This window comes from Trachemys scripta, chromosome 15 (genome assembly GCF_013100865.1).
Source record: "Trachemys scripta elegans isolate TJP31775 chromosome 15, CAS_Tse_1.0, whole genome shotgun sequence".
NCBI lineage: Eukaryota > Metazoa > Chordata > Testudines > Emydidae > Trachemys > Trachemys scripta.
In genome coordinates this window covers 21,792,037-21,815,093 of record NC_048312.1, presented here as the reverse complement: position 1 = coordinate 21,815,093, position 23,057 = coordinate 21,792,037, and the positions used below count along the sequence as shown (strand labels likewise).

Below are 23,057 nucleotides of genomic sequence, written 5' to 3'. Positions count from 1 at the left end.
ACAGGATGAAAGCAAGGTGAGTTAAAGCACTTGCAGGCTGTGTGGCTTTTTTTTTTTTTTTTTTTTTTTTTAAAACAGCACACTTTCAGTATCTATTCAAGAGTGTTGCCCATATGCTTTTTCACCACACAGAGATGGAACCGTTAACTGCCCAGTTTCCTGGCTTCTCAACCTCAGTGAGCCATTGCTTGATAGTAACTTCTTCCCCAAAGTAAATCTATCAGACCTTATATTTCATTCATTTTAGGATATTACTGAAAACAGCAGCTCTTTAGGGTAAAGATTTTTAAACTGCACACACTTAAGCCACCCTTTGAAAAGGAATGCAGCAGCTGGACTAAAGCTGTTGGTCCTAATTACTAACCTCAAGGAATAATTCTTTTTGAGGGAGGGGCTAAGTTAGAGAGCAGAGGGTGGTATTTTTGCATTAATTACACACTGATCTGCCCACCATCCATACACTTAAAGGGCACTGTATGAAAACCTTGTTACCAGTTACAAGCTTGATGGGAAGATGGTTTCACAGCAGCTGGTCTTAGACGTACTTGAAGACTAACTCAAACTGGGGCTACTCTCCTTCCCTTTTGAAGGAAAGTTCACTTTTAAGAGAGTTACAGATTACGTAGGCATCATTGCTTTCTAGACAGTATTCCTGCATATGTAGCGCAAGATGGGAGAAGTGCCTTGGTGGAGCAGACAGCTACAACTGAGCTCTTTCATGTGATCCTGGATTTAAGAGTCTTGTACCATGGTATAAAGGTGGGGGTAATAATCAATTTTGTTGCAGATCATAATTCATGCCCATTGATGGAGAGGAAGGGTAGTATTACCGATCAGAGCTTTTTTTTCAACATCCCTCACTGTTAGCACAGGTTCATGAAGTAGCAACAAACAGTAGGGGACAGGAGCCTGCATGTTAAATTACATTATTTTTGTATTAAAAATCAAATCCTAACTCTACTGGCAATTGAGTGGGCCAGGGCCATCACACCAGGTTGAACCTGAGCTGCAGCTGGTATGAAGAAGATTGTTTAAAAATACCATTAGATGGGTAAAAGATGTTGGGAGCCAGTCAGTCTAGGAGAGAAATTGTTTTTAAACAGATGTGTGTGGGGGGGAAAAGCAATCAGACTATCTATATGCACTTCAGCAAGGCACAGCATGATACCCTGGTCACAACACAAAAGTAAAAATTGCTATTAAGGCCCAGAATTCCACAAGTACGTTTCTAGAGCAGTGTAATGCTGTTTCACAGTGGGGATTAGAGAAAGGTTTGAGTGCCCTTGGCTCTCTTTCCTGGCAGACACTTAGAGGAAAGCAACTCTGCCATAGCCACAGAGGAGGGCAAGCATCTGTGTTCCCTCTCCTAAAGACAGACCAAGATTCTGATCTTGATTCCCCCAGTATGAATGCAGAGTAACTCTGTTGAAGTCAGTGGAGTTACTCCAGTCTTTCCTTAGAACATGCCCCTAAGATTTTTCTTGCTCTTGCATGTTCTAGTGCAGATTGGTCACAGTGGCCATAAACTATGAGGATGTTATTTTCCTGAAGCCCACTAGGGGGCAACTGAACACTTAGGAAAATATCTTGTGGCTTTCAAAAGCTAGTGCCAAAAAGGAAGTATAGGGAGGCTAACCAGGCAGGAAATGGAACATACCTGATATTTCTGGTTAAAAACCCCCAGAGAAATGTAAATTCTACTTAATCAAGTAAGTCGAACGAAGGCTGCATGTTCGCTCCATGCAGAAGTAGCATCTGGAAGTTCAAAGCCTGTTGAAGGGAAACAGTTTGCTTTAGTAACATGCAGAAATCAAATCACTCATTTGTATTGGGACTTATGGTATTTTTAGCTTTTCCAACTCTGTCAGACTGTTACTATGTGCAACTGTCCAATTTCTTCTAATTGGGAAGTAGAAAACATTTCCACAACATTTGGGACCCACAGTTCTGGCTGGACCATTTCCACAGGTCTGTTTGCCTTGCTGTTAAAACAAAGCAGCTCTGGTAGAAGTCCCTTCTTACCGTTTTAAGATTGAATTAAGAGTCTTCTGTTTTCTCCTAGTTATAGCCCTTGTACTACTGTAAATTATGGCTCTTCATTCTTGCCTCTTGGCAACTTCCAAACGGTTATAGACTCATGTTCCACCTTGGTTACTGGAAGCTATATCTAGTCACTTCTTACAAGGGGCAGTCAACTTAAACAGTTACTATCCAAAAGTGACTTTTCCTAAATTACTGTAACTGAAAGTTAAGAGGCGAGTTTCTCTATTTTTTCTCCCAAGTTGTTGGCAGGCTGTCCCCCTCCCATTTCAAAACTTTGTCCAATTGACATCAGTGTGTGTGAAGTCAGTTTGAATCTGGTTGAGTGGACATTTCACACAGAAACGAGGGAAATATTTAACATATGATAGGAAAGCATGTCTTTAAAAACACCAAAAAAAAAAAACACACCTCGTCAGGGGGCTTCACGGGCAGGTGTAGCATCTGAAACTGCTAATTACTTTTTATTTTCTCATGAGTCTCCCCCTTCTCTCATAAGGGGAGGCCAGAGAAGTTTTTATGCAACTTCTAATACTGAAGTGCCTAGAACAGAACAAGCTATTCTAGGGCTATCAGTGAGAAGGATTTATCATCTTCCCTAATACTTGCTAATGACTTGTTTTTAACCATATCCTCTCAAATGTGTCTAATTTGCTATCCAGTCTCCTCCCACAGATTCTTCTTCAGTATTCCCAAGTTCCATTTCTGATTTCCTTATCAGGTTATTTTCCTCCATGTGCTTTAAATTTGCACTTTTCCAAATTAACTGGTTTTAGTTCTTGTCTGTATTTCTAACTACTTCTTTAAGCTCCTCAGTATTATTCAGTTCTCATTTGCAATTCCTCACCATTTAGCATCATCTGTGAATTTTAACAGGAAACTATTTCCACCATCCCCTTTTAGATCAGTCATAATGATTTTAATAAATTCAGACCCTCCCGGTTCCCTTCTAGCTCATTATGATCACTTCATAAACATTCATTTTTTAAAAATTGCTGTTGAAGGCCAAAGTTCCTTAGATACTAGCAACATATATTCCATACACCCAAGTCACACCAGTTAGAGAGCCTGGCACTCAGTTATAACAAGCAAGCTAATACTCCACTTCTACTCTTACAACCAAAGACAGCCAAACATAGCATAGTTCTCATTGAAGAGTTGCACCCTTTCCAGATCTAATTCCTACTCTCAAATCTTGCTGAAGATTCCAAAAATTACAGATCTTTGTTCTTCCATATTTTTAGATGCAGAATAAAACAACATGAACTGGAAGAGTTTCTTGCCCCATAATAGGTGAAAGCTAGCAGGGAGGTCTGGGATCTATTGCTTATGAGAGTTGTTAATACCACTTGAGGGCACAATGCCGTGTGCCACTAGTTGTTGGTGGTTAGATTCCTGCTCAAGCAAACCTCTGACCGTTGACACTCCTGGTCTCTTCGCTTCTCTTTACCGAAAGCGTTGTTAGCACAGCTCCAACTGTATTAGTAGTCCACAGATTCTCTCGTTCCAGCAGTGGTGGGTTTTGGTGCAGAGATGGAATTAATTATGTCCTTCAACTGTTGGACAGATGCAAAGGGTCTGTGTTGACTGGGAAGAAAGTCTTGTCCATCAGGTGCTCATTATGCGACGTTGGGCAAGTCACTTCATCACTCTGGGCCTCATCTATAAAACAGGAATAATATACCTCACAGGAATGTGGCAAGGCTTCCTTAGTGTATAAAGAGCTTTGAGAGCCTCAGATGGAAAACTCTATAGCGGTGGGACGTATTTCAGCTCTCCCAGCAGCGTACAGCACCACTAAGGAGATTTGGATGACTCAGCTGTAGACTGTGCCGAAGTGCTTTTGCAGAAAGTTGCTTCTTTCCTTCTCTGAGGGCTCTGAATAGTCATTACTCTTCCTTCCTGTAGTTTCTCACTGGTTATGTACCATGAGTTTCGCTTCTGTTCTATCTACATGCATATCTGCAACAGGAGAGGTTTTAATACTATCCAGAAGCAGAAGTTATTCAGCATCACATACCTTCATCAACCCCACATGCCAGAGTCTAGCTACTTTTATCGGTGTCAGAAGGCAATGTATGAGAGGTGGCAGAAGGCAATGTGGCCCAGGCTGCTGTTTGGTAAGGAGACGTTTGAGGAGGCTGGCACCTTCTTTTGAACCCACTGCACAGTACAAATGTTGTTCTCAAGCTGCTCCTCCTGCTGACTTTCCAGTTTATGCCTTTTTTTTAAAACCTACAGCTTTCCTGGAAGTTGCAGCTCACCCTCCCTCACATGGCCTGGACACTGAGAGCCTTACCTCTGTCCTCTCCAGGATAGATTAATGCCACAATTCTTTTTCTAAAACATGAGCTGGAGCTGAACACAGCAGTTCACCTCAGAGGGACAAGTTGCTATGAACATACTATGCTGGTGCTCTGCATGCAGTGCAGAGGGTTGCTTACAATCTTTAAAGCCCTGAATGGCCTAGAACCTAGTTACTTGAGTGAGAAAGGCATCTTCACCTATAACTTGTCAGGACATTTAAAATCTTGTGTTTTGCTCTTACAGGAGACTAAGGTCTTGTCTTTACTGCAAACGGTAGCTTGAGTTAGTACAGCTCGAGCTGATCTGGCCTGACTGACAGCAACCACACTTAAAAACAACACTGGAATTACACTAGCAGTACCAAAACTATGGGTTGCAATCCCAAGTGGGTCTCTCCATCAGTGGACAGAGGTGCAACAATCCCAAATGCATGGAAGATGCCATTTTACAAAATGGTATCCTCCACACAGCAGGACCTCACGTTAGGGGTGTGATATGTCACACTGTGCAGAGGATGCCATTTTAAAATGACAACTTCCATGCTGTGTGGGGTCATGGGAAGCAGGATATCTGAAAATGGGTTCATGGCAGGGAAAAAGTTACACACAATGATTAGCGGAACAACTGGATTAGCTGCTGTGGAGTAGTTGTGTTCCCACTACACTATTAGCTCAAACATCAGCATCACTTGAGCTTTAACCCACCTCCCACCGCTCCACCCCAAACAGGCCAGCTAGTTCAAGCACCGGTTCACTCACACTAGAGATGGATGTGTTTGTGGATAGGAGTCGAGTTAGGGGTAAAACTTGAGCTAACGGTGCTGTGAAGAGAGACCCTAAAGCATCCAGGATCAGCATCAGCGTATTTTGGCTAAGGGCCCTGCTCCTGCAGAACTCCCTTGCTACCATTGAGTTTGAGGAGCTTCAGGACAATGAGGGGCATACATGTTTAACCAGGCCTCTCGGGGTATGTCTACACTGCAATTAAAAACCCATGGCTGGCCTGTGTCAGCTGACTGGGGCTTGTAGGTCTCAGCTACGGGGCTGTTTAACTGTGGTGTAGACATTCAGGCTTGGGCTGGACCACTGGGTCTAGCACCCTGCGAGGGGGGAGGGTCCTAGAGCTCACGTGAGCCTAAATATCCACACCACAATGATAGCCCAAGTCAGCTGGCCTGGGCATGCAGCATAGACCGACTCTCACGAGCTGCAATGTCAGATGCTACAGTTTAATGATGTGGTTGAAGTAACTACTTGAGGACAGGAACAGCACACCTGATCCCACATTGGTGGGTGCTGAACAGAAAAACGTATCAAATGATAAGCTTGTTCTGTAGATAGGCTGACCCAGCTCAGAGAACTCACTGACTAACCACGTGACTATATGAACACAGTCACACAGGTCATGTCCAGGCTTATGAGACTATGAACATTTAAAATACTCCAGTGTACTTCCCCCTTCTGTTACCTCAAACGTGCCTTACAAAGGATGGGAAGAGATGTACTGGAAAGCTTTTTCCAGCTCTTAGCTGCCATAGTTATGGACTGGGACTAGTATATCTTCACTCTTACAATGCTGCTGCTGTTCCAGCATGCTGGCCAACTGAATATACTCAGGGGCCAGTAAAGTCATGCAAGGCCTGCCACAGCTCCTATGGCGATCTGACTTTACACAGGAGCAAACTACTAAATCTCGTTTCCCTTAGCAGCTACTGTTTGCGATCAGCTGCTTTATAAGGTAAGTCTCTGCTACAGACAGAGCAGGAAAAAACTGCTGCATGTACAAAACAAACACATTTTGCAAGATTCAATAGGGGAATTTTAAGAAGAGAGATCTCCCAACCTCCCTCAGGGAGCACTAACCTGCTGAGAACAAGCATAGGTGGGGCCAGACCAGCCTTTGAGAAGAAGCTGTGTTACGGGTGAAGTCGTGTTTTTATTTGTCAGTTTATGAGCTGAGCCAAAGTCCAAAAGTTGGGGCCCTGGAAAGGGAAAGTCAGGTCATGGACAGATCACACAGGAGGAGAGGAGAAAGGCACAGCTACACTTTCCATTCTGTTTTACAGGACTTTGTCTTTTTGCCCCATGAAGTTGTAAGTGAATAGGAAATTAGTTACTAGACAGACTAATGGGAACAAGGGCAAATACCTTAAGAGATTTTCACACAGAGGTGAGGAACACATTAGCAAACATGCTTGTTCTAGGGCAGGGAGAGCTGGTCAGATGAAAGCAGTTGGGCTACTCTTGCTTGCCTTAGGTTTGGGAAATGCCTTGCAAGGAATAAGAGCTTGGCTCTGCACCGGAAGCACTGCTGAAACTTGTCCCCTTCCCTACAACTATAGATGGAGAGGCTGCTCGTCTTAGTGTTTTCAAAGTTTTTCCTCTCCCCCCCCATAAAGAGTATGTATACCCATACATAAAGCAGGCAGTCTCTCTGTTCAGACTGAGCCAGAGACAAGCTGCTTCGGCTCATCGCATCTAAATGTGGACGCATTCATCACACGCAAGTGAAGACCCCACTGATGTTTGATCATTTCTGTTTCTTTAAAAAAAAGCTATGCTTCATTTCCCCTGCAAAGTTAACTGGTGTGAGCAGCCACACAGGAATTACTGTGTCCTCAGCGGTGGTGCTCACCTGTGTGGGTCACTAGGATTTCTAGGGGCCTATCACATGGTTCTTTGTGCTGCAGCCAGCTGAGCTACTGATCATCCCCAGGGAATAGTGAGAAATGTCATCTGTCCTTCTGGACACATGAAGGAATTGTAGGAAAGCACAGAGGACAATCAGCACTCAAGTGGATTAGCCTGTCTTCACACCCAAGCGGATGGGTTACCAGCTCAAGTGAAAGCAGCACCTGGGTTTTAACCTATATCCAGTGGTGAGCTGGAGCCGGTTCGCTAAATTTAGAAGCCGGTGTAGAACTGGTTCCTAAAAGGGGTGGGTGGGCAAACTCCTGTCCGCAGGTCACATCCTGCCCCAGTCCTTTAAATAGCCGCGGTTCGGTGGGGGGAGCAGGGACGGGCCGGGGGAGCCTCCCCAGCTGGAGCCCTGGCCCTTTAAATAGCCCCTGGAGCCCCCTGCTAACCCAGGGCTCCGGGGGCTATTTAAAGGGCCCAGGGTTCCCCTGCTTCTACCACCCTGGCCCTTTAAATAGCTCCCGGAGCCCTGGAGAAGTGGCGGGACTCCAGCAGCTATTTAAAGGACCAGGGCGGCAGAGGCAGCTGGAGCCCCCCACTACCCCAGGGCTCCTGAGGGCTATTTAAAGGGCCGAGGCTCCCCTACTTCTACCGCCCTGGCCCTTTAAATAGCCGCCGGAACCCTGGGGTAGCAGCAGCAGAAGCGGGGCTCCGGCAGCTATTTAAAGGGCCGGGGCAGTAGAAGCCCCGGACTTTTTAAATAGCCCCCAGTGCCCCGCTGCCGCTACCCCAGGGCTCCAGCAGTGGGACTCTGGTGGCAATTTAAAGGGCCTGGGACTCCAGCCCCTGCTGGGAGCCCCAGGCCCTTGAAATTGCCCTCCTGGGGAAGCCGGGCCACCCCTGTACAGCACACGGGCGTACCGGCTTACTTTCACCTCTGGGTAAGGGGGTGGGGCTTCAAGCTCCAGCAGCTGCGCGGCATCCTTACACAGCAGCATGGTAAGGGGGCCAGCCGGGGTGAGTTGAGTAGGGAGTGGGGTCTTGAGGGGGCAGTTGGGGTGGGGGGATCTTGGGAGGGGGTGGTCGAAGACAAGGGGGGGTTGATGGGTTGCAGGTTCTGAGGGGAGAAGGGGGGAGACAGGCACAATGGGCTTGTACTCACCACGTGGTTCCCTACCAGGTCTTTGGCGGTGGGTCCTTCACTCGATCTGGGTGAAGGACCTGCTACCGAAAACCTGGAGCGAGTGAAGACCCCCCTGCCACCGAAGTGCTGCCGAGGACCCGGTAGGGAACCGGTTCTTAGGATTTTGGGAGCTCATCATTGCCTACATCTCCCAGAAGACTAGCTAGTCTGGATTGAAAATACCATTAAACTTGTGTGAGAGGGTTGAGCATGTGGACAGGGGCAATACTTGAGTAAACAGCCTGAATTAACTCTGCAGTGAAGAGACTCCCTAAATGTACAGTAAGAGAAATCCACCCTCGGCAATTAAACAACCCATTATGGAGATAAAATAGTCCAGTGGGTAGAGCAGAGGCCTGGCAATCAAGATTATGGGTTTCCTTCCTCACTGCTATTGCCTTGTTCGGTTATCTTGGGCAAGACACTTTATTGCATGGCTGAATTTAGAGATCTGTAAAGAGGTGATAACACTTACCAATGTCTCAGACTTAAGTAGCAGGCGTAAAGCATTGAGAGCCTCAGATGGAAGTCATTGTAGATATAAGAAGTTATTGTTGCACAAGGCACCATCTCCTTTCTCTCAGTCTTTTTGGCATTGTCTCATCTGCAGTTTGAGGAGAATAAAAGTAAGCCATTATCATCATGATTAAGGCTGAGAGTTTGTCATAGAAGTCACGGATTCCGTGACCTCCATGACTTCTGCAGTGGCTGGTGCACCTGGCCTGGAAGCCACCTGAGGAACTCAGGCAGCCACTGGGCCAGTTGCACTGGCTGCTGCTGGGGCAGTCTCAAGCCACCGCCCCCATCAGCAGCAGGAGTTTGGGTGGGGGGGCTCAGGCATGGGAGGGGATGAGGGCTCCCCAGAAGTGGTGACACCCTCTGCTCCTAGGCGTAGGCACAGCCAGGGGGACTCTGCATGCTGGCTCCGTCCCTGCAGCTCCCATTGGTTGTGGTTCCTGGCCAATGGGAGCTGCGGAGACAGTGTAGAGAGCTGCCTGGCCACACCTCTGCCTAGAAGCAGAGGGAGGGGGAATGTCACCGTTTCCAGGGAGTTGTGGAGCCAAGCAGCCTGCCAGCCCCCAGCAACACCCCTCCCCCCCAGCATTAGTGGGGGTCCCTGGCTGCTGCCGCCCACCCCACCCCCCGGCCAAGATTCAGTCAGGGGTGCATAATACAAGTCATAGACCATGAATTTGTGTTTATTGCCTGTGACCTGTCCATGACTTTTACTAAAAATACCTGTGACTAAAACATAGCCTTAATCATGTTCAAGCTGAAGACACCACACTGCAGGAATATGTTATAATGTTTTAAGTACTCAACCTATGCATTTCCCCCCCCCCCCATCCCAAAAGCAGCTTAAAAAATAAGGTGTCACTGTCCTCTCCTCCAGTAACAACTGAACATTCTAACAGAGGTATCCATTAGGGATTGATTGTAGGTCCACTCTTATTTAATATTTTCATTAATGTACAAGTAAAATTTGCCAGGGATAGTAAATTTGGAGGAGTGGCAAAAATCTGAGCACGCAAATAAAAATGGACCTGGACATAAGATTAGAAAAAATGAGATGCAACTTGGACATGTTACCATCATTTGGGTAAAACTAATCGTCATATTCAATAAGGGGAAAATCTGGGGGGGAAAATGACACTAAATGATTTAAGGGCAATGCTACATGGCAAACTGAAGTCTAAATAGCAATATAAAAAAAGATAGCAGCAGCCAACACAATTTTAGGGCTGCATATACAAACATACTGCCACAAAACAGACAGAATGCGTTTTCTCTAGCTCTGGGTATGTATCTATTTTTGAGCACCCAGATGTGCAAGGCACTTCACAGAAACAAGTACAGATGTGACCGCACCTGTTATATAGAATTAAATACCAGGCACCTCATTATCAAAGTAACTGCAGATAACAAAAACGTCCTGGAGGGACTGATTTACTGGAAAAGATTAAGAGTTAACCAAGTACTGGATTGGCTAAGAAACAGCTTTGTGGGGGATAGAATAGTCAAAAACGTGAACGGTACAAGCAGCTAAGAAGGGAGAGAAGTTTAAGATAATATATGGGGGAATTACAGAAGTGTAGGATTAGAAGGTACCTCAACAGGTCATCTAATCCAGTCCTCTGTGCTCAAGGGAGGATAACTAAGGGAATAACTAAGGAATAAGAGTAAAAGGATTAAAAAAACCCCCACAACTATTTCAGGTCGAATGTCAGGAAAAGCTTCCTGACAGTAACAGCTACCGGGCTGTGAAATATTCTCTAAGGGAAGTGATGCAATTCTACCCCTTGGAACATTTCAAAATAGATTGCCACACAAGCAAATGGACAACAGAAACAATCCTGCAGTGGCAGGAAAATTTGACTAGATGACCCAATAGATCTTTTCTATCTCTAACGTCTACAGTTCATCAGATATTCCATTTTTATGGAAAACTGCAGACTGGAACTTGTTTTAGGGGCAGACCAAGAAAACGTTACAAAAGACACACTGAAGACCAACCTTCAATCTTACAATGCTGACCTCAGCACCTGGGAGCTCTTAGCCCAAGATCTGACAGCAGCAGCCCTGCCACCTCAGACTGGATGATTTTGAGAGCTTGACGATTTCTGCAATCAAGGAGAGACGTGCAAGATGTAAAAAGCTAAAAGCAGCACTAATTCATTTACAATTGTCTTTACCTGTGGCACTTGTGGAGGAGGCTGCAGGTCCAAAATCAGTCTTTGGTCTCATCTCAGCACCCACACACTCAATGGGAGACTTCATCATATGTAGAGGAAGCCTTCCCCACCCCACCAAAAGAGGTCAATATTTAGTTGATTAAGTGATCCAGCAGCACATATGTATTTCCTAATTTACCATAGAAATGCCGGGCTGCAAGGGATCTCGAGAGGTCATCTAGTCCAGCCCGCTGCACTGGGGTCCAAATATACCTGACAAGGCCATACTTGACAAGTATTTGTCTAATGATTTTCAATATTTCTCCTCTCAGCAAAAAGAAGGGCTGCCAATGAAAAGCCCAGGAAGTGTCCTCAGTGAATAGACATCTGTCAAGTCACAGGCAACACAAGGAAAGGCCCATTTTCAAGACTGCCCATCCACTGGGCATAAGGAGGATGAAGCTTTAATAAGGTACTTGAGGCATTTGATAGGTTAATTATGCATCACAAAGAAAAAACCTTCCCTCAACTTTGCATTATGCACAACTCTGTCCCTGCAGTTGTAGCACTGGACACCACGTTGTTCTGTACATTTCTTTGCAGTATGGGCTTCTCTCAAAGGGGCTAGTAACAGAGTTTGGAAACAGTGCATAAGAAGGGAGCCAACAGAACACTCTTCTAACACCGCTTGGCTGAACAATATTGGACATAATGTGGCCAGCCTGTATTTCTATCACTTTGTCTACACTGGCTGGCCAAGCAGTTGGAAACAGATTTAATAAGAACTCTGTTTAGATAGAATTTAAACCCAGATTCTTAACTCCGGTTAACTTAGATTTTTTACATGCTTTGGGCTGTAGGGGCACAACCTAATTAAAGAAAACAAAAATAGGAAGAAAATTAAGACATTGCATGGCTAAGAAAGCACAGGGGCTGGAATTGTTCTGAGGTTACATTTTGGATGAACGAGTGCAGTAGCTTTAACAAGTTGCAGGTGTTTTCTAAACATAGAAATTTTCATTCAAGACATCAGGAGGAACCTGATCTTACAGGTGACTCTCACAATGAGAAACTTTACAGTCTGCTGCTGAATATCACTAAACAAGCAGTATAAAGTATTTATTAAACAGCAGATTTCACATTAATTCATAAGTTAACAGCTCCAGACATCCTAGTTCAAGATGGTGTGAGTCACATCGTATGCTAATGATGTCCCGTAGAACATTGCTGCCAACAGGCTCTGGCTGATAGTACAATAGTATATAAATGTAATTTCACTTAGATAATGCTATCTATACAGTTTTGGTAATATTATTTTATTTAGCAACGTTTTTAAATATCCTAAGTAGCACACTTGAACTGTCCTGCTTAGATGCAGTCAACTATCAGATACACCAAAGTGACTTGCTGGACCCTGCATTGTCAGTTCTGGATTCCACTGAAGAGATCTGTGTCAAACATATAACACAACTGTAAGTCACCGGATAGATTTAATCCATTTAAAAAACAAAAGATGGAAACAACACAACTACCACTTGGGTCTTAGTTGTGATCCTGGACCATGAGTAGCCTTCTGAAATCCAGAGAATCCAAAGAAGCTTACAGACTGGCCTAACAGTAAGCTTGAGAGATGCCAACAGAATCTGCCAGATCAAAAAGCCAAGGACAGAAAGTACTGTGCTCAGAGAAAGCCTGACAGGATAAGGAAGTGAAACAAGGGGGCTATTTTTACTTTAAAACTGGAAAAGTTTTGTTTGGTCTTACGCAGAAGAAAAATACTATAAAGGCTTAAAATATATTAAAGTAAAAAGCCCAGGAGGGTTATACTTGCTCTCATCTCTGCAAGTATAACCATTTCGCATTAAGAGCAATTATGCTTCAGTGAATCTGTCCCAGAGTTCAGTAATAGGTTAAGTAGTCTCAGGATACAACTACACTGAGCCTCAGAACCCAGGTCAATTGACTTGGGCTTGCAGGACTCGGGCTGTAGGGCTAAAAATACTACTGTAGACATTCAGGCTCAGGGTGCAGCGTGAGCGCTGAGACCCACACCCTGGTGGGGTTTCAGAACCTGGCTCCAGCCCAAGCCTGAATGTTTACACTGCAATTTTTAGCCCCCAGCCTGAGTCCTGCAAGCCCGACTCAGCTGACCTGGGCCAGCCACAGATGTGCCGTGAGTCTTTTACTAACCTGTAACATAGCTGGAGTTCTGTAACTCCTAATAAAGGCTGCTCTTTTCTTTTAGGTATGTTATGATCTTAACCCACTTACTTGAACTGGTGCTGAACATAGCTTTTCAGGTCAGTTTTCCCTACCCAGTCAGCAGTTCTCAGCCTCCAATGAGAAGGCAAGGCAGATCATTCAGTGAATTAGGTGCTAGGACTTTTAAAGGAAGCACTGTGTTTATTGTTGCATCTCTTCTCTCAATGGGAGATCGAAAGAAGGTTAGACGTTGCACATTATTAGGTGGACAGAGCTTAGCCACAAAAAAGGAATGACAGGATTGTTTTTTTCTGAATGCTGAACGAATCCTTGTTAAACATCTCCTTTGCTAGCCCTTTTAGAGTCCCAAGACATGCCTCTCTTCCGTGCATAACAAAGAATACTTGTATGGGCTTTCCTGGAATTGATCTAAAAATGCCAGGGAGGAAAAGCAAAGCTAAGGAGCTGGACTTTTTCCAGCTCGCTTTCACTTGGTCACAGCCAAAGCCATCCTGCGGTTTGCCTGCCCCAGTCACAACTGCATCATCATATTAGTGAGATGATGTATCATTATGCAAAATGCATGCATAGAAATATTTTCCATATTAACCATAAAGGTAAAGATAGAAGGGAGGTCTAAGAGACTGACAGCGCTTGAGGTGGAAATTAACTTAAAATAGCTGGAAGTGCTGGGGAAATGAAGCAGTGACAGGCTGGATCTGAACAAAGCCTCATTAATAAAAATTTGGGCAAACACATTAGCAGTACTGGTGATTACTATATTTCTGAACACTGATGTACAGAAAGCCTACAACATCTCTGACACAGAAAGCTAATAGCAATGGACATGGTTCTACCACAATCACTTAATCCAATTCCCATGAATAAAATTGAATTTTGAAAGCAGCAGGCTCACAAAGTAGTTGATTTGCTTCATAACCTAAGACCTAAGGCACCAAACACTCCCCAAGAAATCAGTATAACAAAGTGAGTAGAATCCGTAGTTTTGTACCTAACTGAACTGAAAGTTTATACACAGTCCATTTTTTTTATGTCTGGAGCACTGTTAGCAGTATCACTGCTGAAGCAGTGAGAGAGAAACATGCCAGTGAATCTGGTAAGGACTTTTACAGCCCCACTCTTTAGATTTTGGTTTTCTCACAATACTCTGCTAAAACCTTAATTACCTGAAACATACAAATGCAGCTGTCTAATGTTATTGGCTAGGGATTTTTTTGGCTTTAAGTACAGATGGATGCCGTTGATGAGTTACATGGGATGGGGTGCTTATAAATTGGATTGCAGTTGTAAACTGTCTCCCACAACAGCCCAAAACATTAGAAGACAGAGGAAGTGCTAGTTAATTTTTTTTTTAAACCAGCTAGTAAGAGTGGCTATGTTACTAACACCCCCCGCCCCTCCCAATATCTTGTTAGCAAACAGTATTTTGGCGCTTTATAGTTTTTCTTGTATACATCTCTACCCTGATATACGCGACCTGATATAACACGAATTCGGATATAACGCGGTAAAGCAGTGCTCTGGGGTGGGGTGGGGGGGGGGGCAGGGCTGCGCACTCCGGTGGATCAAAGCAAGTTCAATATAACGCGGTTTCACCTATAACGCGGTAAGATTTTTTTGGCTCCCGAGGACAGCGTTATATCGAGGTAGAGGTGCACCTGCAAATAAAGTAATTAAACACCGCAAAGCAAAAACCAGAGAATCTGAGTACACACGGACACTTTAAAAGCTTGACTGAAGTAGCAATGCCACGATTACTGTAACTTTCACCAAGTTCTCCTATTTTATATATTTGTTCTGCAGACAGCAAATGCAAAGATTCTTTGGGGAATGCGAGCATTAGTGTGATGTACCACAGCTATGTAATGACACTCAAGATCTCTGATGACAAATGTCTGGCCTGATCCAGAGCCCATTGAAATCAGTGGGAGTCTTTCCATTTACTTTAATGGATTTTGCATATGGTCCTAACTTACAGGAGAAGCAGACTTCATGCTTCTGTAAGGCATGTGGAGGTACTGAATACGAGTACAGAACTTGGATGCATCACTTGTTCTCTCCAGCTATGCCTCCCAAATGTTTATCCCTTCTATAATCCCCACTCCAAAAAAAGCACACACTGACCAGAGCACCATCCCCTCCCCTCAGATACCGTTTTCAAGCACCACTGCTGGAAGATACCTGTAAAGGTGCTGAAAAATGGTTCTCTCCCATCTACACTAGCAGATGAACAGTTTTCAGCACCAATTCAGCAGGATTCATTACAGACAGTCATTGTCAGCCAAAGGTGATGCAGAATTGGCGTAAGGCACTGGATTAGCAGCAATTGAGGTATGCAAATACTTACAGATCACAACTGTGCACACACTGAACTGGAAGATTTACCTGGAGTAGAGAAAATAATTGACTGTCACCATAGCCAACTGATAGCATTGTTCATTACCAGACTGGTATTCTGTGCATGCAGTTAAAAAAGCTTACCTTTTAATACATGAAGTGTCTTCATTTCTGTGTTATTCACACACATGCCCAAGGTTTTAGATCACATACAAACTGTGTTGGTAAAACTGAAGTCTGAAGTGCAAAAAGTAAGCAAGCTTTGAACCAGGCTATTTCTGCAGGTAGTTTACTGAACAAAAGCTTCATAAGCGTTATTTCATTTTAGTGAAAAAACTTGGGCCCATGGTACCCAATGGGTTTTTTAACTAAACTGCATTGCATGTTTGCTCCAGTTTAAGTTTTCAATAAAGAGCCTGCCTCTGAGAGGACTCGTTTCCAGTGCAAAGCAAGCATCACTATTAGCTATGAAGTGAGTGTGTCCAATATAGGACAAGATGGTTTTACGAAACTGTAGTATGAGGCAGTGAGATTGCAGGAAAGGTTTCCATGAGAAGTAGAAGTTGCATCACCTCAATGTGCAGCCACAAAACTTTAGAGAAACCCACTACTCAGTCTTTCAATCCTCCTAACAGTTTATATTTTAAAAGCTCCTACTAGCCATAGATCATTTCTGTTAGCTGTCAGCTTAATCCAGTCAAACAAATCTTAACAAGCTCACATTTTACAGCCTAAACAGAGCTAAAGATTCAATGAACTGATAACATCTAAGCACCAGTTTATTTACAGCAGAAGCAATAGAAATTCTTAAAGGACCAGTGGCTTGGAAAGTGCGGGCTGGCTACTTTACTCTATGACTATTAGCAGAGGTCAATGCCACTGCTGGAGGGGTAGGTTCTCTCCTCCTACCCTCAACCTCCCAGGACTGCTAAACCAAGGACTTTTAGGGAGATGAGGGGAGGAAGAAAATAAAGAAGTTTTATTTTCCTACATGATGAGTGGTTTTCTGAGAAAGGCACTCTCTGGCTGGAAGGAATGTGCTGTTCTGTTAGAGAGATATCAACATGCAAAATCTTGGAGCAGAAATCCTCCTCTCTCCCCTAGCAGTTCATAAACAAGCATCCTCCAGTCAATGCTGCACTATATGCGGCACATAGAGTTTTCATCACACAAAACCACATGGGCCATCCTAGAGCAAGGAAAAGGTCTTGCAGAAATAACAGTTTTACGTTTCTACCTGACAATGGATTTCTATTACTGTGAAGAACAGTCCCATAGAAAGAGGTTGTCAGGGAGAGAGGCCTTCCGTTGCTTTGCTGGATCTTGAAAAGCCATCCAATATGTTCCAGAAAGATACTGCCTCTTAAAGGGCCTACCTAGCCTCTACTTTTCTTGGGAGTTCAACTACCATGACCAAAGCCAGAGCTGTGTCACCCCCACCACCATGCTGATGAAGAGGAAAGATACCACAACATTCCTTCTTAAATCAGGATAGACTGATGACTTCAGTCAATATTACTCTTGTTTCTGCTAATGCTGTGGGTGGACTTAAACTTTACTTTTTTTCTTTTTAAAAACCATGCCTACTAACTAGGAATAAGACCAAAGTTTCAGTGCAGTATTTAGCAATGTCACAATTGTTCCTAATTCAGTTTGCAGTCAACAAAACCCTTTAGACATTTGGCTCCATCAAGAGAAGTAGAGGTGGTCTTAACATGGATAGTGGACCTGCAGAGTCAATTCTGGAGACTGTGTCCCAAACTTCAGCCTTTACAGCTTGTGGTCTCCCATTTTTATCCAGGCACTGACATAAACCATATCTGGACACACACGAAACACATGGTTTACCCAAGCAGGTGGTTTTTTTGGTAGTCATCCTGTTCTGTGACTCTTTGCCACAATGGACGGATTCAGAACTCAGAATGCATCTTCAGTGAGGAAGGCTAAAGCCCTCTGAAGCAAATTCAGCACAGTTCTTCCTCAAGGAACTTCAATATTCCTCTCCTAAAAAGTGGATGAGCACAGATCTTCCATACTATCTGCCTACCATTTTTGCTATCTGCAGGGCTGAAGAGATGGCGTCTCTTGTTATGGCTTAAGACTTCGAGATAAAAGATTTTTTTTCCTTTGAATACTCCTCTCCCTCCATTATCTTCATTTATATAATGTCCTGCTGCTTGTGGCAAACTACACAGATCTATCCAAAACTTCATGGACCTGAGCCAGAATGGAGGAAGGTGTCCATCAACAAAACTGTAGGTTAACCTCAGTCCCAAACTCTTATTCTAAAGGCAGGTAGACTAGATCTCCATCACTCTATAAACTTGTACCAGGACACAATGACTAAACTGGAAGCATAAGGAAGAATGAGATGCATAAGGAAGAATTAGCTACCTCTTAAAAAGCATCCAAGTGTGCAACTGGTGAGAGGATCCTGGGACTTGGAGTTTCTCTGTTTGTAACTTCCCAGAGATGAGTCAACAGCCAAAGGAGAGACCACATGTAGGAGGAAGTAAGTCGCACAAATACGTAAGAGTGTGTTCATACTGAATTACCAGGAATCCTGCTGGGTTTTCTTTACCTCTTCATAGTGAGAGCCTACCACCAAACAGGATAACATTGCTGCTCCCAAGGAAGTTATACTTTGCTCTTAAGTAATCCTGTTTCCCCCTAAGTCAGGCAACAACAGCCACCACAATCAATCAGTTCACTAACAGAAACCACCAGCTCACAGGTGCATGCCCCAAAACCAGTTTGACAAAACGTTTTAATCTTGGCAGGAGAGGAAAATCCTGGGGCCCTTAGAAGTAGTTACTCTGTCAGTCAGTTAAATAACTGAGCTGCAACTATTTGGTTAGAAAAATCCACATTTTAACAGACTCCCATGTACAAAGCAATCAACACACAAACTTCGACCAATCACAGCAACAAAGGACAATTTTTTCTTTTTCTTTTTTTCTTTTTTTTAAGGGGCAGGGGTCTGGAAAAAATACAGCACACTAATGAAACAAAATGCCAAAAATACAAAAAAAATAGAAAAAAATGTATTTACAAGTGGTACATTACTATGATCAGAACGCACACAGACAATTGCTGCTATAATACATGCATTGGGTCAAGAAGGAACTACTAAAAAACCTGCAAGGGAGAAGTTCTTTAAAAAAAGAAAAGGGTAAAGGGTTTAAACTTTTTTCTTCCCTAGTTTGCTACATTGATCAAAATCAAATACTCCCCTAAAGTCCATGAGTACAATCAGTACAAATACTACACTGGTTTTTAACTGTGGGTTCAGCTGTGGAGGGGGAAAAAAACAGCAGCTTATCGTAGAGTCATATACAAGAAAGCCATAGTAAACTGCTCTACATGCTAAAAATTACAGCAAGCCCCTGACTGCTACATAGCATGATCTTAGCAGGTTTTCCTTTTTATTTATTCATATATATATATATATACGCATATATATATGTATAAAAATCGTGCCCTTGTTCACTGCAACATGACATCTGGGTGGAAATGTAACTCGCTACAACAAATTCTTATATGTATACTGCAATAAGTCACTCAATGTCTGTGGATTTAATAAGTCACCTCACACCACAGGAAATATTTAATAAATCAAAAAAAGAATATAGTGACAGATTTTCTGTCTCAGTTCTCTCCAAAACTGAAGTCCGACAGGAAACTGGTCCCAAAGTACTTGGGGGCTCTCTGATGAAACTTCAATTTGCTTAATTGTTTTTCCTTTTAGTGTTCGCAAGTTTCTGAACGACTTTCATGCCGTTTTCAGTTTAAAGTTTGTCTCCTCCTCTCTCACAAAAGTAACAGTCTGGTACTAATCCATAAAATAGGGGGAGGAGGAGAAGAAGGTGGCTGCAGTTGCACAAAGTGTCCCCAATTCCACATCTGCAGGGAGAAAAGGAATCAAACGGAGCTCCAGAACCTTTGTATTAAAAAGAAAAAAAAAAAGCAAAGTCCATTCATACAAGTTCCATAAACTGGTACCTTTCCGAGTACCAGTCCAGCTTTAGGAGACAAAACCACAAGTTAAGAGAAAAGGACCAAGGCAGAAGTTCCAGTCACTTTCCATCTATTCCATCATACTTCCAGGAAACGGGAGCTGCTGGACTTGGAGTGGAAAGGTTCAGACCACATGCGACGTAGATCACCCTAGAGAATGGGAGTGAAGAAAGAAAGCTCTTCAGAAACAGTCCACAGTTTTTAGCAACTATTTCTAAGACCTGTGCATCAGGTATGTTGTCTTAAAGCATATTTGCTGTCTCACAGTTAGCGAAGACTGTATTCTGACACAAAAAGGAAGAAAATCCTTTCCAGGCAGAACAAAGACTTGTGTATATCTGAAGCAATTCCACCTGATAGACATTTCTGATGGAAAAAGTCAGTGGGGAGTGATATTGGGAATTCTGCTTTTATTGTGCCATACTCTTGGAGCAGTAGGTTTGCATTTCAACAGTGTCTCTGAAACTCAAACCTTCCATTTTCAATTTAAATTCCAGGGCTAGTTTCTGCAAAGAGGAAAGCAGGAAGAATCTGCCCCTCCTCCACATTTAGAAATTTGTGTTCATTCTCTCATAATGAGCAGGACATGGGACAAATTCACTAAGCCACATCTTGTTTAAACAGAATGGCCTTTACTGCTTTGGAATCAGATTGCTTGCTAGGAGTTTCAAAATATGATTAATCCTGTGCCCTAGATAGGAAATCCACTCTTCACAAAACAGTTCATTACAATTATGTTTCACAGCTATAGCAGTGAGAACACAACTCTCTATCATTAACGGCAGGGATACAAACAGCATATCCTATCATCTCATATCCTCAGAGAAATCAGTGCAACTGCGAGTATAAAGAACAGAACTTGCTTCCACATTAACACTGCTACATCTTCCTGTGTAGGATCCAGAGCTGGACTACAACTTCCTGCAGACTATATTCATGCTAATCTCACCTTTAAATAAGCCATGGTGAGGAGCGGCAATAAAGTGAATGGTACCAAATAGAGCAGGGCGGGCTGTGCGGCCCGGTGGATGCGAGAAGCCACTGTTGCTGTTAACAGACCTAAAAGAGTGTAAAAAAAAAAAAAGGTGATGGTAAGAATCCACTGGTTATATATGATGTTTTTACCTTTTTATCCACATCTGGATTCCTCCTTCACTGTTCTGTTACAGTGAAAGCATTAATTAGGAGTCAAACTACCTAGGATACATTCCTATCTTTTCTATAAACTGTGTTCAGCTGTGGGCAAGTCATTTTATCTGTGCCTAAATTTCCCAGGATCGATATGAAAACATTAAATAATGATTTTATTTAAATTGATTTTAAGATTAGACTTGGTTGTAACTACAACTTCAAGATTTAACAGTCTCAAGGATTAACCTAACTATATAGTCATGAACAAAATAGTTGGATGAATGCATCAGAATGGATTGTTACACTTTCCAGGATATCAGCTGAGGTTTTCAATCTGGAAATCACTAGACTGAAACATGAGAGGTCTGAGGTAGGCAGTTCTCATGTCAGGAACCATCTCTCTTCTCAAGTATTTGCCTGAGGGAGCTGGGGTGGAAAGGAAATAGTTTTTTTTGGTAGGGAATGGTATTCCCTTTCTATCCTTGAGAGAACTGGAGAAGTTAAATTATGTGCATGCACCTTGAGCTTTATGGAAGAATTCTTATAGGTGGGAACCTGCCATGTTACAAAAATAACTCCCAGTTGTGACTATTTCAAAGTTCCTGTATCTTCTAGAAATGTCACAGGATTATGAGCCTAACACTAAAAACGTGTAACAGATGCAAAAAGTTGAGATAGAAAGGTTCATACAGAAGTAAAAATTGTACAGCTGCACTCTGACCAATCAGGGCTTCTTTTCTAGATCCCATATGAAACATGATCCATCTAGAAATTTTGGTATTCCCTCCATAGCCCAGGCCTCAACTCCTATATCCTCCCCACTACTGATGCAAACCTCCACAAAGATGCACAATCTCACCCTCCTCCTGCTAATTCAAGCAGTTATTTCTGGTGAGATGATTGGGATAAGGAGATTTTCCCTCAGTCAGTATTCCAAAATCCAGGTAAATTAGTAGGGGGGAAAAAAGAGGAAGTCCTTCATAACTGGTTTCATTATCTTGTAACCTAGTATGACCAGCCCACCCTGTAAGCAATGCAGCTGCTGTTCATTTCCTTACCTACAAAGTATCCAATGAGTGTGCAGTGAAAATAGGAGACCTTCTGCATACGTCCAGAGATGTTCCCAGGCCCTGGAGTACCACAGGAATCACTGTTGGCTTGTTTTTTGTAGTTATCATAACGCAGGACAAAGCAGAGCAGAAGACCTGGCATCACAATATCTCCAATCCCCAGCATAGAGAAATGGCTGCCTGTGGAACTGCAGAATAATTTAAATTATGTGCATGCCAAAGGCATTGGATGACAGGATCTAGACTCCTATTTCCACTGTGCTTCTATATATGCTACCTTTCACCTGGCATGATGATCTGGTTAGTAGAAGAAAACTGCCAGCCGGTAAAAAGGGGCCATGTGATCCCATCACCACCACAACATAAGGTGCTTTGAGTTTTGTTTAATCTTTTAGTTCTGGAAGGTAGGATTTCCTGTCAGTAAGAATCTATTGCTTCATAACAGGACATCCCAATTCACAGATCAGCCTTTCCGGATCATAAAAGCCCTAACAGTACTGAGAAGAGATGCACATCATTTTTTGTGTGCCACCAAACCAGTGAGTGAAACTGTTCCACTAATTCCAGATGCTTCACTCAACTTTTTTTCCTATTTCTGTTTGGAATTAATTTAATGTTTGTGGGAGGTGTTGGATTGACAGTGCTGTCAACTTAAATTACTTATTTTCAGCAGCAGCAAAATCTTCCTCATGCTGTCCCATCAATACATCCTACTCCATGATATAGAGAACAACTCCAACATCAGACAACAATTCATTTTATGGGCCATTCAAATCTTTGACCTCAGTTTAGAGAGACCACTAAACAGTCATCTGACAGTAATGGGTTTCAGCCACTTCCCAGGTATGAGCCAATGACCAAGAGTTCTAAGCTTCTATTATCCCATCATCAGTGCCAAGATCTTTTTCATAAAGTGAAGTAGAATTTAATTAAGTCAGAGAAAAGGGCTACAAGCTAAGCAATTTTTTTTTGTTTTTTCTCTTCTTGGGGGTAGGGATTGGATGTCTATGGCTTCACTGGGCCAACAGCTGAATGGTATCAGAATAAAAAATAGTAAAGTGTGACTTCAACTACTATATATACACTGAACAAAGGAATTGTCATACTGGATCAGACCCAAGATTCATCTAACCCAGTATCCTGTCTGACAATGGCCAGTACCAGATGCCTCAGAGGAAGGCGTAATAATCTCACAGGAGGCAGATGAGGAATAACCTCTCCTCAATATAGGTCTCATCCTGATCTCTAGTAGTTTGGAGATTGGTTAAGCCCTGAAACAGGAGGCTTAATATCCTTTCCAAAGTTCTTGCTATCATTAATTATAACAATTCTGGATATTCTTGATACCCATATAAATAGCCAATCCCTTTTAAAATCTTGTTAAATTCTTGACTTTAATTTTCCTGCAGCACAGTTTCACTATTTAAATCACACATCATAG

At 43.1% G+C, this 23,057-nt stretch overlaps 1 protein-coding gene and 1 long non-coding RNA gene across 4 annotated transcripts in view; both read right to left on the bottom strand.

Moving 5' to 3' along the window:
• Positions 1-56: 56 nt before the first annotated feature.
• On the bottom strand, positions 57-12,908 carry LOC117888140. 3 transcript variants are annotated; one of them, XR_004648275.1, is made up of 4 exons: positions 10,681-12,907; positions 8,642-8,770; positions 6,210-6,328; positions 57-1,770 (listed from the first exon to the last, which is right to left on the bottom strand). It is a non-coding gene; the product is annotated as an uncharacterized LOC117888140 (long non-coding RNA). The 3 variants fall into 3 exon arrangements; XR_004648276.1 differs by lacking the exon at positions 57-1,770 and adding an exon at positions 3,696-4,002 and having other exon boundaries at positions 10,702-12,908; XR_004648274.1 differs by lacking the exon at positions 57-1,770 and adding an exon at positions 3,696-4,002.
• Positions 12,909-18,336: 5,428 nt separating this feature from the next.
• The window catches only part of SPPL3 (signal peptide peptidase like 3), a 57,980-nt gene continuing 53,259 nt past the window's right edge, over positions 18,337-23,057 (bottom strand). The window contains exons 7-9 of the mRNA XM_034791461.1: positions 21,605-21,804; positions 20,365-20,474; positions 18,337-19,565 (exon numbers count right to left, since the gene is read on the bottom strand). Of these exons, the coding sequence (XP_034647352.1) occupies positions 19,494-19,565; positions 20,365-20,474; positions 21,605-21,804 (382 nt within the window). The 3' untranslated portion in view covers positions 18,337-19,493. The remainder of the gene's footprint in view (positions 19,566-20,364; positions 20,475-21,604; positions 21,805-23,057) is intronic.